The 16,644-nt window shown below is 37.3% G+C and overlaps 1 protein-coding gene across 5 annotated transcripts; it reads left to right on the forward strand.

Annotated features, from left to right (window-relative positions):
* The first annotated feature begins 113 nt into the window (after positions 1-113).
* Positions 114-16,308, forward strand: tfap2c (transcription factor AP-2 gamma (activating enhancer binding protein 2 gamma)). 5 transcript variants are annotated; one of them, XR_013818306.1, is made up of 8 exons: positions 127-187; positions 5,748-6,200; positions 6,281-6,329; positions 9,930-10,152; positions 12,336-12,454; positions 14,408-14,549; positions 14,743-15,649; positions 15,718-16,177. XR_013818306.1 is itself a non-coding variant. In XM_079840871.1 (7 exons), the coding sequence occupies exons 1-7, from the start codon at positions 158-160 to the stop codon at positions 15,035-15,037; spliced, it is 1,311 nt and encodes a 436-aa protein (XP_079696997.1). In that variant the 5' UTR covers positions 114-157; the 3' UTR covers positions 15,038-16,308. The 5 variants fall into 5 exon arrangements, 2 of the variants coding, with proteins under 2 accessions (XP_079696997.1, XP_079696996.1); XR_013818307.1 differs by lacking the exon at positions 127-187 and adding an exon at positions 3,581-3,885 and having other exon boundaries at positions 15,718-16,302; XR_013818308.1 differs by lacking the exon at positions 127-187 and adding an exon at positions 3,607-3,885 and having other exon boundaries at positions 14,743-15,657; positions 15,718-16,167.
* The last annotated feature ends 336 nt before the right edge of the window (positions 16,309-16,644 follow it).

Genomic DNA, 16,644 nt, shown 5'->3' on the forward strand with positions numbered 1-16,644 from the left:
CCTCATCGATTGGAATGCCGCGGCCCCCGTTCAGGTGTTCCAGGAGTCCGCGCATGCGCTCTGCCGGCCCGGCGCATCCAGGTGTACTGAACGTTAGGAGCGCGCGTGATGCGAACATTCGCTGCTTCACAGCGGGACTGAACGGCTAGTCAAGCAGATGTCGCTGCTGGAGAGGCTGGACTGGCGCGTGAGTTTTCACTTCTTTAATATAGGCCTAGTTTATTTATGCAAGGAGAAAAAAACAGGCTATTTAAAAAAAAATCGTCCTAGATTTAGCATTTGTTTTATTATTTGTGTTAACGTGTGCATGCATGAATAAATGCGTGTAAACAGAACCTTTTGCTTTCGTTTGCAGAACGAATAGCCTAAAGATATTAACAACTATTATTATTATTAATAATAATAACAGCAAAACTGCAGAGCTTTGATCTTAGGGTGTGGAACTTAATCCCTGCGCGCATCCTCTTAGAGGAAACAATAGCAATCAATGCATTTGTCTAATCGCCTAAACATTTATCATTTAAGTTTCGCAGACGCCTTTAGTCCAAAAAACACAAGCACTTAATCATAATTGTACATTTACAGCAGGAGAGCGGGTTATTAAACACTTTAGCCCATTAGAGATGAGCTTCTGTCTAAATGAAGGATTTACTCAAATAAGAGATTTAAAAATAAAAGCACAACATTTTGCTCATTGGTTATAATTTGATGTGTGATCATGTCAACGAATGTAAGCGTCTTTAATTTGACGCATCACATCTGCTCATCTCAATGATGTTAAAGGGCTGTAAATATCACGAGCTGCGGTGTGTTTCTGTCGGCTACACATTTGTTTGGACTAACACACGCAAACACATTTTATTAATTGCATGTATTATGTAACACGTTTCGAAGAAATAAGAAAAAAATACATTTCCGTATGTTTTTATTAGCTATTAAAACGCTTAAAATGAAATCCGCTTGAGGTTGTATAACATCACAAAATAGGCCTGATTAATGTTCAATATTTTAAACTATTTTTATCGTTTTTCCCTTTTCTCTGTTAATGTTACACGGTTACAACTCATCTTTCAGAAGCAGATAATTGTGAGAATATGCGTTTGGTTAAAATCTATTGCCTTAACCGTTTGCATGTTTATTTAATATATGAACACGTTAATTAAACACAGAACGTATATGATATTTATGTGTGTTGTATTTGATAGCACAGGATAGGCCTGTATGATCAGGAATTGTTCATTTGAAAAGTGCTTCATTTTATTATTTATTTTAAACGAGACTTATATCTTCGTTCAATTAGCCTATTACGATTTTTTTTTATAAAGGCATTTATAATTGGAGAAAAAAATATATATATATAAAAAAATTTCTATATGGCACCAAAAATGGTTCTTGGCTCGTAATCATAGGGGAACCTTTTTTCGTGCTATATAGCACCAATTCTGGTGCTTCAGCGGTTCTTTGACTAAGGTGCTATATAGCACAACAAACCAATTCCCCTATGATTACGAGCCAAGAACCATTTTTGGTGCCATATAGAACCTTTTTTTTATTTTTATTTTTTTTATTTTAGAGTGTAGGACTAATGTTACATTTTACGCTATCCTTAATATCATTTTTTTTTAGGCTATGAGTTTTGATCTGACATTGAACACTGACAATACTTACAATTATTACAGTGTCATATTAATGCTTTATCGGTTATTAAATGATCTCTGATTGCGCTGCAGGCTCTTGACTCTCAGGCCTCTGTGAAATAATATTAATAATGATTGTCTTATGAAGATTGGCACTCCTGCATGTTATTATCGCCTCGAGAGAGTTGTGCTCGCGATCTCAGCAGGTTATATAAGTGGATGTTTCTCCCTCGGGGTTACAGTAGGTTCTGATGTGACACTAACATCATTCAGATCACAGACGCGCGCCCGAGCAAACCCGCGCGCGCGCTTCACTTCTCACAGACTCACACAGATGCGAAACACACACACACAATTACAGATCATTCACCTGCATTAACACATCATCCTCTTTCTTTCTTTCTTTCTTTCTTTCTTTCTTTCTTTCTTTCTTTCTTTCTTTCTTTCTTTCTTTCTTTCTTTCTTTCTTTCTTTCTTTCTTTCTTTTATTTTGTAAGGCCTATTTATTTGTTATTATTAATTCATTTATTATTATTCATCCATTTTAGTTTTTTATATTGCATTTTACTGTCTAATTTAATGCATTTGTGTATAATCAGCATAACAATTAGAAAAAATGACATTAATATTTTTAGTTTGTCCAACTTTTTCTTTAATGACAGCAGCACTCCATATCTATCTATCTATCTATCTATCTATCTATCTATCTATCTATCTATCTATCTATCTATCTATCTATCTATCTATCTATCTATCTATCTATCTATCTATCTATCTATCTATCTATCTATCTATCTATCTATCTATCTATCTATCTATCTATCTATCTATCTATCTATCTATCTATCTATCTATCTATCTATCTATCTATCTATCTATCTATCTATCTATCTATCTATCTATCTATCTATCTATCTATCTATCTATCTATCGTTCTAGTTTTCTAGCTTTCTAGCTTTCATTCTATTTATCGTTCTATCATTCTATCGTTATATCATTCTATCTTTCAGTCTTTAATTCTATCTATCAATCTATATATCGTTATATCATTCTATATTTCAATCTTTCGTTCTATATATCATTCTATATATCGTTCTAGCTTTCTATTTTTCATTCTATTTATCGTTCTATCATTCTATTTATCGTTCTATCGTTCTATCTTTCAATCTTTCATTCTATCTATCATTCTATCATTCCAAATATCGTTATATCATTCTATCTTTCTATCTATCATTCTATATGTCGTTCTATCATTCTAAATATCGTTATATCATTCTATCTTTCAATATTTCATTCTATCTATCATTCTAAATATCGTTATATCATTCTATCTTTCAATCTTTCATTCGATCTATCATTCTATATGTCGTTCTATCATTCTATCTTTCAATCTTTCATTCTATCTATCATTCTATATGTCGTTCTATCATTCTATCTTTCAATCTTTCATTCTATCTATCATTCTATATGTCGTTCTATCATTCTATCTTTCAATATTTCATTCTATCTATCATTCAAAATATCGTTATATCATTCTATCTTTCAATCTTTCATTCTATCTATCATTCTAAATATCGTTATATCATTATATCATTCTATCTTTCATTATATCTATCATTCTATATATCGTTCTATCTGTCTATCTTTTCAATTCGTCAAGGGGCCGAATATGTATTATTAATAGTAGCCTAGTGATTATTTTAAGGGAGTAAATGGTATTTCGTTTCAGTAATAATAATGTGCACGATATTTAACATTAGTGTGTGTAGAGTTTGTTTCAGTGAATATATCAAAACATCGCAACTTTTCGTCCAGGATAAATGTGCATAGACGGACAGCTCTGCGATTGGCCCGTCGCTCTGACAGTGGCCAATCAGCGGCAGGGTCTTCGCTCTGACGTCATCCGCGCAGTAGGTCGACGCCCACCGCTGGTTCATCCAAATATAGTAGAGAGAGTCCAAAGAGAGTCAGTGAGTCGAGACTGAGCCCTCGATCCGTCAGAGGGAGTCGAGTGCTTCTGTTTGGACCGCCGCGACCCTGCTCTTCGTTTCTCTTCATTCATCCTCCCTTCTTCAACGCTCGAGTTGATGCTTCACTTCTGCGCAGCGCGCGCCGGACTCTCTGGATTATATCCTAGAACACACACACTCATCTCCTCCACAGCTCCACACATCTGAGACTCGCGCGCGGCAAAGCCAACATGCTGTGGAAATTAGCAGATAACGTGAAGTATGAGGATGACTGCGAGGTAAGAAGCGCAGGCTTTAACCAATTAAACACACGCGTTGTCTGTTTATCATTTAAAATATGCATATTTTATATTTTCTATTCCCAAAATAACGTGCAAAGTGAGCTCAGGGGGAAAGTTAACTAGATGCACTAGTACCGGCTGGTCAGTTATGCACGAAGTTGCATTTTTGTAGTAAGGAAAATTCAAGCTATTTTTTAAAAGCTTTTACAAAAGAAAAAAAAGAATGATATTTTAAATATGACCTCGCGCGTGCACATCGCAACCGAGCAAAGACCAAAATGCGTTCACTGTGAAAACTATTTAATGTGTCCATTTAGTAAATTATAAATGCATTGCAAATCCATAAACAATTGTGTAGCCTAATAATATTTATTTTTGCACGTTATATTTATAGCTAATAATAATAATGTAGCTAAGGCTGTAGGCCTAAACACACAATTGAATTGGAAACGCAATCATTGCACGCGATCTTTATAATGCGATTCCCTAAAAAAAGCACATTTTCCTCCGTTCCTTTTTTATTCGCAGTCGAGCGCGCGCATGCTTGTTTTCGCGAATATCGCTTTTCAATATGAATATGAGCGCAAACTTCATGTGGTCTCCATTAGGCTGTCTAGAAGTGTCCGCCGCTCATTGTCATTCATGTGTCTCTGGTGACAGGAACCATCCGAGCAACTTCACCAGACAATAGGAGGCATGAGAGCACTCACGAGCTCAATGTCTGCTGATGTTTAATTCATGCCAATTAGGAAAAGAACAAATGACACTGTAAAAATGTTTGGTTTGGTAACCTACAGAAATCTTGCATATGAGAACATGTAAATTAGCTGGAGTCACAAATTCGTTATGAAGGACATGTTAAGGGTCTAACAACTGACATTTATTCTCAGCTTTCTGAGCATACATATTTTGCATGATAAATAAATGAAAGAACATGCAAAGCTCGGTTTTTAATTAGCATGATGTTTATGCATGTATTTTAATTTTCCAAGACTATTTCCAGGAAAAAAAAAACATATTTTGTTCAATTTAGAGTTTGTATTACCTCAGATATGAATTGCTTTCCTTGTGAAGTACTCTAAATGCATGCATTTATGTCCAATATTAATAATGCTCAGGAAACCAAATAAAGCATTTCTTCCAATTTAGACTTTTTTTCATTACCTCAGATATGAATTGTTTTCCTTGTGAAATGCATGCATTTATGTCTAAGATTAATAGTTCATACATTTATGTCCAATATTAATAATGCTCAGGGAACCAAATAAAGTATACGATATATATTTTTATATTTAGACTTAAAAAAAAATAAAAAATGTTGTATTACCTCAGATATGAATTGCTTTCCTTGTGAAGTACTCTAAATGCATGCATTTATGTCCAATATTAATAATGTTCCGGAAACCAAATCATTTTCTATTTACACTTAAAAAATACATTTTTATGTTTGTTACCTCAGATATGAATTGCTTTCCTTGTGAACTGCATGCATTTATGTCCAAGATTAATAGTTCATACATTTATGTCCAATATTAATAATGCTCAGGAAACCAAATAAAGTATATATATTTTTATATTTCGACTTTAAAAAAAAGTGCATTACCTCAGATATGAATTGCTTTCCTATTGAAGTACTCTAAATGCATGCATTTTTGTCCAATATTAATAATGTTCAGGAAAACCATTTTCTATTAAGACTTAAAAATACGTTTTTATTTTTATCTCATATGAGAATTGCTTTCCTTGTGGAATGCATGCATTTATGCATTTGTCAGATTGCTTTCCTCCACAGATATGCATGTGGCCAGAGTGTGTAGATTAAGACTCGTTGTTTTAATGTGGTGCATTTTCTTCTTCAGCAGGAAAGACATGATGTGAGCAGCAACGGGAACCCCCGGTTACCTCACATCCCAGCGGTGAGCCAGCACCTCTACAGCCCGCCGCCGTCCCTCTCACACACAGCCAGCTCGGAGTTCCAGCCGCCGTACTTCCCTCCCCCTTACCAGCCTCTGCCGTACGGCCAATCCAACGACCCGTACTCTCATCTGGGCGACCCGTTCAGTATCAACTCCATACACCAAACGTCTAATCAGCAGCAGTCATGGCCCGGACGGCAAGGCCAAGAGCCCATCGGGACCCACGGCCGCGTGGGGCTCGGCAGCCCCATCCTGGGCCTGGAAGGGGGCTCGTCCGGGATGCGGCGGGATGGCTTCAGGAGACCGGATCTGCTGCCTCCACACATCCATGGAATCGATTCCATAGGCGACAGCATTGGATTGCACGACATAGGCCACGGAATGGATGACGTTCAGGTGAGTGATGAATGCTTATTTAACACTCGTCTGTTTGGGATTGAGTAGACAGTGATGCATTTCCTGGTCCTTTCTTGCAGCATGAAGGTGATCACAGTGTCATGCCTGATCATACAGTCATCAAAAAAGGTTGGTTGCATTTTTATTTCCTAACATAAATTCATCTTTGCGTATAGGTTCAAATTGAAATGAATGTTTAAGGGAAAGTGTATAATCTTTTTAATCACCTTTAGCTTTAAATGTTCCTGTGACAAATGAAAGTAAAAAAAAACTATATAAATATGAGCTCATTAAAGCTGTGTATATAATAATTATAAAGGATTTGCATGCTTTTTCAAATAATAGATCACACTTTAGATCAAGGTCCTATTGTCACTATTAACTATGACTTTTGCCTCAATAAACTCCTAAAGTGATCAGTTGAGTTACATTCCAAAAAACGAGGAAACCTGTTGCCTTTAAAATTAAGTAATAAACGTCATGCATACTTGAAAAAATTAAGTTATGTGAACTTTTATGTGTTTATTTTACTTAATAATTTTAAGTTAAGTCAACTGATCACTTTTTACAGGGTAGGATTAAGGGATGTAGAATATGGTCATGCATTAATATGTGCTTTATATATGTACTAATAAACAGCATATATCCTAGTAATATGCATGCTAATAAGCAACTATTAATAGTGAGAATTGGACCCTAAACTAAAGTGTTATCAAATAATATTATATGAAGTTTATGCACACACTACAGGTGTCAAAAATCCCTCTATCATTTTGTGAAATTTGATACTTGATCATTTTGCATTTGCAATCTTATCCTTTTTTAGTATTAATCTTGACCCAGAAGTGACGTGATTAAACATTAAAAATCCATGTTGTCTCTCAATAAATATGAGCTCATTAAAGCTGTGTACATAATAATGATAAAGGATTTGCATGCTTTTTTAAAATAACAGATCACACTTTAGATCAAGGTCCTATTCTCATTATTAACTATGACTTTTGCCTCAATAAACTCCTAAAGTGATCAGTTGAGTTACATTAAAAAAAGCGAGGAAACACGTTGCCTTAAAATTAAGTAATAAACGTCATGCATACTTGAAAAAATTAAGTTATGTGGACTTGACAATTCCACACAACTTCACTTTTTAGTTCATATTACTTCATAATTTTAAGTTAAGTCAACTGATCACTTTTTACAGGGTAGGATGCATTAATATGTGCTTTATATGTACTCATGAACATATAGTATTATGCATGATAATAAGCAACTATTAATAGTGAGAATTGGACCCTAAACTAAAGTGTTATCAAATAATATTATATGAAGTTTATGCACACACTACAGGTGAACAGATACTAGTGAAATTTGATTCTTGATCATTTTGCATTTGCAATCTTATCCTTTTTTAGTATTAACCTTGACCCAGAAGCGACGTGATTAAACCGCGTTAAAGACGAAAATCTCGCACCTTTGCTGTCAGGGGAAGTTTATGTGGAAACTATAAGTCAGGCTCCAGGTTGAGGTAGGCGTAGCTGAGGTGGTACTGGTTCATACATCACTAATCCTCTTGGTCATGTGTTCCATTGAACTAATCTGGCATTGATCCGCGGGGCATTCTGCCACTCTTTCAGCATGAATGGGAAGCCAAAGAAAGGATTCCTCTCAAAATGGCAGACTAGCCAAAGTTGTAGATGTTGGGCAATCCTTAAAATGGTGTTTGCTCAGAGAGAGGAGGACTAGGCCTGCTTTTTAGTCTTTTGAAACAGCACTGAGCACTGTCAGAAAGCAATTCTGCCCCTCTACACACACACACGCACACAAGAAGACAAGAATCAACTGTAGTTGGGGTGTGGCTGCTTTTAAACATGCATGGGTATTTTGTTCGGTCATGTGCTGTGACATGAAATCTTCTTAAATAAGCGAAACCGAAAAACAGTTTTGAAAGTCTGTTTGTTTTGTGGTATCACTAGCTGTTGAGATGAATGGTTTATTTGCTTCATCCCCTCAAGCAACGACACAATTTAGGACTAAAATATAATAAAAGTGCCTGCATTGTTTAAAACAATGTCTTTTAGTTTTGTTCATGGCGTTTGAGGTTGACATCTCATTTGACTAGCTTCTCCAAATGCATGTGCACCACAATACCATAGAGTTTAACTGGACCTGCATGACCTTTAACATCAAAAGGCGTATTTTCCTTCCTTTTTAAAAGTTGACATTCCTATTTATTTTGCTAAAATAACTATGCATGAACATATGCATGATTAGCATTTTAAAATAAGCTTCTATCAGAACAGCCTTGCAACGCTATATAGAACTAAAATGGGTTCTTTGGCTCATTATCATGGGGGAACTACTTTAAGTGCTGTATAGCACCAATTCTTGGTTCTTCAGCGGTTCTTTGGTGACTGAGGTGCTATATAGCATACAGAACATGTTAAGATATTTGCTATACAGCACCAAAAATGGTTCCCCTATGATTACGACCAATAACCACTTTTAGTGCCATATAGTGCCATGTGATCTTTTGCTCTTACTTTTGAGATTCCTGCAAAAACACCCACCATACAGATGCGCTAAAGATTACATTTGCAAGATCGATTGAACGCCCGATCAATCTTCGGCACACATGCTATATTTTGGAGATTGTTTGCTGGTTTCTTGCAGTATAATGAGGTGTTTTTGGTGCGCAGCGTCTGCTGTGTGTTGTGGTCAGGAGTTGATTGACAGATTCTGCCATGCATTTTAGTCAGTCAGTAATTTAGAGATTCTTTCGAGTTACCAGAGTGTCTTGCTGAATTAATGTCTATGTCAATATTTTAGTCGGCATGATTATAGCATGGGTGACTGCTCTGCGGTCCGCTGTCCCGTTCTGGTTCATGTCAAAATTGATGTCACATCATAAACATCTTTATCTATAGCATCACAGCCTCCACTTTGCAAATACATACACATATATATATATTTTTAAAGTGTATTTGCAAAGTGTATATATGTTTTTACATTGCTCATCAAAAAGTTTTTTTTTTACAGTTTTTTTTTAGTTATACGAGATTTAACACATTTTTTAAGTCACTTAATGTAATTTGTTGAAATGACTTGTTGAAACATCCAAGTTGATTGTACTTAATTTTTTTTTTTCTATTCTCACTCTAAAGAAACTGTCATTACTGATCTTATGCTGGTGAAGCTTAACCTCCTTCAAGTTGAAAAATAAAACCGTGATCAGATTTGCTCAGAGACTAAAGTCAGTCAAAATCAAATCTTCGTTAAAATGAACTCACACATTTCTCATCAAATGATCTGGGCTGTTATCCACAATCATTAGCTCTGTATAGTGTGAATGCATGTTGTGCATGTTGCAAACACCTTTTTTAAAAGGTTTCATTTGTTAACATCAGTTTACTACGTGAGTTAACAGTGAAAAACACTTCTAAAGCATCTATTTTAATGTGTATTAGTACATCAAAAGTTGTATCTGTTAATGCTATTTAATGAACCTGAGTTAACAGTTGCATATCTAACATTAACTACGATTATTAAATACTAGAACATATGTATTGCGCATTGTTAATGCATTAAGCAACGTTATCTAATAGGACCTTATTGTAAAGTGTTACTGGAATTTTCGAACAGAGTAATGAAAATGTGCTCCTGTTTATTTCTGTCTCGTCTGTATTTCTGAATCTGTTTGTTTGACCGCGCCGATATATTTCTCATCTCCAGGTCCGGTGTCCCTGCCAAAGGGTAATGCGTTTGGAATTCCCTTCCAGAAAGAGGCCCTGCTGGGAATGGTGTCAAATCCCACCGAGGTCTTCTGCTCCGTACCTGGCCGTCTCTCTCTGCTCAGCTCCACTTCCAAGTACAAAGTGACTGTGGCTGAAGTTCAGAGACGCCTGTCCCCGCCGGAGTGTCTAAACGCATCCCTGCTCGGAGGGGTTTTACGCAGGTGAGCTATTATGAAAATATGAATGCTATTGATATATTGTAGACTGGAGCAAACAACAAAACGCTTGGTGGGTGAATCTTGTGAAACCTGTCAAGAACTTGTCCAGGTCATATTTCAGCCAAAAATCAGAAGCATATTTCAAATACCATTGTGACGTTATTTTCATAACAATTGATCAATATTATAATGCAAAATAATGATTTTGATAACCATAAAATATTTGGTCACACTTTAGTTTAGGGTCCAATTCTCACTATTAACTATGACTTTTGCCTCAATAAACTCCTAATGACTGTGTATTAATAGTTAGTAAGATAGTTGTTAAGTTTAGGATTAAGGGATATAAAATATATGGTCATGCATTAATATGTGCTTTATAAGTACTAATAAACAGCCTATAATATGCATGATAATAAGCAACTACTAATAGTGAGAATTGGACCCTAAAATAAAGTGTGACCAAATATTGATTTATTATAATTGCGTAAGATGTAGTTTTCATCTGTGCTGATTGAATTAAAAGTATTACCGTAATTTAAACACTACAGTAAAAATAAATTAAAATAACTTATAAAATCAAAAGTATGCTTATCATGAAAATTGTCAGAATGCAACATGTAATTTCTTATGTTTTATATCTTGATTTTGGGGAGAAATGTGATTTGTGTGTGTGTGTGTGTGTGTGTGTGTGTGTGTGTGTGTGTGTGTGTGTGTGTGTGTGTGTGTGTGTGTGTGTGTGTGTGTGTGTGTGTGTGAAATTCCCACGTGCATTTGGAAATCATAGTAAATAAAAAGTTAGATTATGTGTGTATGTTTATCCAAATATGCAGGTTCATTTGCGTGCGTATAGATGAGATGATTTTAATTTCATAACAACTGACATAACCTACTATCATTACCCTTTATTACTGGGAATATTTGTTCCGTTCCCATGTGTCTGACGCAAACACACTGATATTGGTTAAGTAGGTCATATAGCTCAAGCGTTGGGGGGGGCGGGGGGCGGACGGAAAAAGGGGGCACTTACTCATGCCTCCTGCTAACAATCCCTTTCCCCACAAGTGAAGGGTGATGCCAGGCCACAACTCTAGTCATGCATATCACAGAGGCCGAAAGAGCAAGTGGGGCTTTCGCCTGCGCCTGTATGCGTTTATGTTGCGCTGCATTTTAAACACTCGAGCTGTGACATCATTTTATTTCATGAGCCTGTTTATTCATGTGAACCTGGGTCCAAAACCTCTTTCCGTAATGGCCTCGAAGTTGTATAACACAAACAAAACAAATAAAACCCATGTGTTTCACCTGCAATAATTGAGCCTTTCACTCACACCAGCTTTACAGAACATGCCGTTAAAATAAAGACGGAGATTTTAGTGAAAAATGCAGTTTCTGCTATTTGGAAAAGAGAAAAAAATGCTGTCGAATGTATTTATTTAGCGCTTTTCAGAGCTGCATGACCATATTTTACATCTCTTAATACTACCCAATACATTACAAACTATTAATAAGCAGTAATTAGGAGTTTATTGAGGCAAAAGTCATAGTTAATAGTGAGAATTGCACCGTAATCTAAAGTGTGACCGTATACTGTAAACTCTATTATCGCTGTAATCTGCAAAATGCAACTATAAGGCATGAAGATTTTGAGATAACATTAACATTAACAATGCAGATTACATCTGGGCGATAATAGAGTTTACAGTATACGTGACGTGAAGTTGGACATACTTGTATATCCAATTTTATATTAACAGCTGAGTGATAATATAACCATGACTATAATAATAATAAGCTCACACTTTAGATTAGGGTCAAATTCTCACTATTAACAATGACTTTTGCCTCAACAAATTAATAGTTAGTAAGGTATTTGTAGGATTAAGAGATGTAGAATATGGTCATGCATTAATATCTGCTTTATAAGTACTAATAAACAGCCAATTTCCTCAATATGCATGCTAATAAGCAACTTGTTAATCGTGAGAATTAGACCCTGAACGAAAGTGTTACCACTAATAATAATAATGATAATATATCATCTGGGTTTCTTGGCAAACATGTACAAGATCTTGTCTGATAATATGACGGATGATAACAGTTATTAAGATAGGATTGATAGCAAAAGGTCACTAGTGATATTTGCAATTTTCAATGTGCTAATTTTTGTTCATTTTATTACAAAGGGCAAAATCGAAGAACGGCGGCCGATCCCTGAGGGAGAAACTGGATAAAATTGGGCTGAACTTGCCAGCGGGTCGCAGAAAGGCTGCTAACGTCACCTTACTAACCGCCCTGGTGGAAGGTAAGCGCTTTACTGTATGTGTTACTGTAAAACCAGCCACAGGGCAGAGGTTGGGTATGAGCGCTAAGAACATGAGCATACCTGTATTCCAATCTTTGGAGGATATCTTGAAGTTCTAGACGGGCAAGTGAATGTTAAAGGCTGGATCCACATGATTTGCAGTCTGGAGGAGTCAGAAAAGTTAGAGCTTGTCAGCAGATTTTGGCCAATCCAAATTGACATATTTCAAAAATCGTGAAGTGTATAATGAGCACAGACTGTGATATTTTAGCTTTAAACTTTGATTTAATCTACTTGGAGGATTTTTGATATTTTGAGACGATTTTAGAACACATATTGTTTTCATTTGTCGCGCGTCTCTTAGCCTTCTGGTGCTGTTATTGACTGAAAAATTTTACTCTAAAAATGTTTTACTTCATCGGAATGATACGGAACTTGGTAAAGATTTTGGCACTTGCTGTGTGAACACACACACACACACACACACACACACACACACACACACACACACACACACACACACACACACACACACACACACACACACACACACACACACACACACACACACACAAATCATGGACATGATCCGAAAAAATTAAATAGTCCTAAATAGTTACACTAGTATTGTTCGTGGTCAAAAATAAGCCCATTGGAAATGAATGAGAGACGAATTTCATTTAGTGGAAGCGTTTGGTACTGCACACAAACAAAATCTCACTGAAAGCTCTTTTTTTTTTAAATATGAAAATCAAATTTGGTAAACAACTTGTTTAGATTAATAGATTTATCTTTTAGCGTAAAACGTTGAAAATATATATTTTATATTATATTGAAATGTGCATTTTTCATAACAATAAATGTCACATTTAAAAAAAATATTCATTTTAGCAATAATCTGCCATGTGTCGTCTTTAAAAGAGACCAAACTCAAATCTGTGATCCAAAGCATTCAAGATTTATGAGCCTTTAAGTTGGAAATTACATTTTCAGGTCCATGCTCAAAAAGTGGTTTATAACTACTGCATAAATATCACTTAGTTTCATAAAACCCCCTAAAAATACAAAATATTAAATAAAAACAAACATTATCAAACTAAAATATAGTACAATCAAAGAATAGAATCAAGTTTGTTAAAGTCTGGCGTTCATCGGTCATTTAGTCTATGATGCCCAGTAACTATTTTCACTATTTCAGCCTTAAGTTGCAATAAAATTGGTTCTAAATGACCCACAACAACACGGAAGGGTTAATCGATCCTCCCTGTGCTTGCAGTTCACTTGTAACCTGTTACCAATCCATTAAAACTTCCATAGAGCTAGTAATAATTCAAAACATAGATCACGTTAGCACCACTGGTGTATTGGCAGCAGAGTCTCAAGTGCGCATGTAAGCGAGCTTTAATTTCCTGACATTTCATCTCCGCTTTTACCTTTCGCATGAGCGTAGCGAACCGTTGAGTCACAGAGACATGAGCGTAAAGATCACGAGTTAACTAGCACCAGGAGCGATGCGGAATACTTTTAGCTTTCTCTTTTAATGTCACCATTCTCACCACTAATGGGAGCATGGGTCTGAAGCAGGAACATGACTAGAAGGCGTAGTTATTTACAGACCTTCAAAGCTGAATTAGGGCTTGTTATCACATGTTCGCTAGCCAAGAGGAGAGACTGACCTTAAAGACGACGACTGTGAATAATGTGCTAGTCTATCAATAAGAGCCTGTTGGGTCCAGGGGACCGCTAGACGCCTTCAGCTACAAAGGCTCATTAAAGACATGCAGTGTGACCAGCGCTATCCACAAGAGAGAGTCTATTCATCCCAGTTGATCTTAGCTGACGATTCTTTCTGTGATGCCGTTTTGAGTCAGATCGAGTCTGTGACTCATCTGTGTGGTTCAGTCACACGCTATATACGTGAGTCACCTGATTCACATCTGATCCTGTCTGCAGGTGAGGCCGTACACCTGGCGAGAGATTTCGGGTATGTCTGCGAGACGGAGTTTCCCGCCAAGGCCATCGCGGAATACCTCGGCCGGCCGCACGTGGAGCGCAATGAGATCAACTCTCGCAAAACCATGCTTCTGGCAGCCAAGTGAGTAACCGTCCGTTTGTTCCTCCCATTTCACAGAAGCTCTTGAAGCATTAAGGTTAGGGTGGCCAAGCCCATTTGGATGGCGCCATTAAGAATGAGTCCCCTGCTTCGCCTAGTCGACAGTCTGTGAGAAAGCTTCTGAAACGTCTGCTTTATGCTTTAATACTTAATAACCGGTCATCTAATCTTTCAGGCAAATCTGTAAGGAGTTCACCGACTTGCTGACTCAGGACCGATCTCCTCTGGGAAACTCTAGGCCAGCTCCCATTCTCGAGCCGGGGATTCAAAGCTGCCTGACTCACTTCAGCCTCATCACCCATGGCTTCGGCTCTCCGGCCATCTGTGCGGCCATGACCTCGCTGCAAAACTACCTCAACGAGGCGCTCAAGCAGGTGGACAAAATGTACATGAGTTCGACCGGAGACTCCTCGCAGGCGTCTTCCGACGGCTCCAACAAAGTGGACAAGATGGACAAGCACAGAAAGTGAGACTCGTTGAGTCGAGGTGGAACTGGATTGGACCATTTGAACGCAATAACCGTTTTTTTGTAGCGGAATTACCAGTTTTTACCAGATCTGACTCGTCGTCGTCGTTGTCGTAGTTTCCGTTCTGCTTTGTTTTCCGACATCAAACTCAAAGCCCTTTCGGTCCACGTCTTGGTCTTCCAGCACTTTCTCCTCCACACAAACACATTTCAATGCTTAGCCTTAGTCGAGAGAGAGAGAGAGAGAGAGAGAGAGAGTTGTGTATCGGGCGATCCGACCAGGAAGTTGTCTCTCAGAGGGGAACTGCAAAGAGGAAGTCGTTGAGTTTCCCAAAGACACCATTTCAAGAGTTAATGTGGATTTTAAACAATGTTTTCTTTCGCTACCAATCTGGGAGGAGGAAGTTTTGTTTCTCTGTGTCCTCCTCCTCGGTGCTGACCTCCTTATGGACTTACCAATGATGTGATTTATGTTTGAGACATTATTGCTTGTTCTACGCTTGACTTCATTGGACGCAGTGTTATTGTTCTTCTGTTTGTGGGAGTGTTGTTGGCACGAGTGTGTGTTTTGTGTGCCTGGAGATACATGATTACCAAACAACCCTATACCCAGACAGCGACATGGTGTCGGCCCAGATCCGGCCCACATCTGGCATGTACCAGATGTGGCCCGGATCTGGGCAGACACTGTTGCCGTCTGGGTATCCACCCATCAATTGGACATTTGGCTTACATTTCCACTTTTTGAACAACTGAGAACAGTCCTTGTTGGAGTTTTGATTAAGTTAAAATGATCAAATATCATACGGTTGGGTGCGTGTGTGTGTGTGTGTGTATGTGTGTGTGCATGTTCAGTTTGGCATCTTTTTGATGCCTTTACGTCAGACTAGAAGTTAAATGTTCCATTTGTCCTTCCCCAAATGTAAATATTTTCTAATTTATGTTGTAATTTAATGGGATTTGTAAATATTGGTACAATTATGGTGTTTGGTTCCACTTTTTAAAAAGATGTGTTAAGCTTTTATAAAGGGGTTTGTTTTTTATCATATAGTGGTTAGGCTCTGGGATCGATATTCTTTATAGATATGTGTAATATTGGTTTAAAGCTGTAGGAATAAAAACTCAACACTCTTGAATTGCGTTGACCAAGACTCCCCATTTATGCCGTTGAGTTGTACACTTCACTACACGCGTGCCCTTCCAGTGAGGCGTGGTGAACTTAGACAAGTCATGTGTATAAAGATTCCTTTTTAAAATAAATGCTCACAGAAACAGTAGTGCTCAATCAGTCTGTGTAAAAATCAACAAAAAAAAGAGCAGGCCAACCGACAGCTTTCCTCTGAGAAGACTCTTTGAAAACACCTGTCTCACTCTTCGAATGTTTGTCTTTGTCATTTGCTCGAAACAGACAGTTCCCCTCTTTTCATAACCACACTTATCTGGCAAATTGGCGTGACAGAACAACAGCGATGTGTGTGAAGTTTCCGCAGAGCTCTTTTCATATTTAAATCCTCTGCTGTGAAACTCTCAATGCGGTTTCAAGTGACGGGTCTGTTGAGAAGAGCTAAACAAAGCCGTATGAGAATATTGACTTTTTTTATCAGCACACTA

This window comes from Gobio gobio (genome assembly GCF_949357685.1).
Source record: "Gobio gobio genome assembly, chromosome: 17".
Lineage (NCBI taxonomy): Eukaryota > Metazoa > Chordata > Actinopteri > Cypriniformes > Gobionidae > Gobio > Gobio gobio.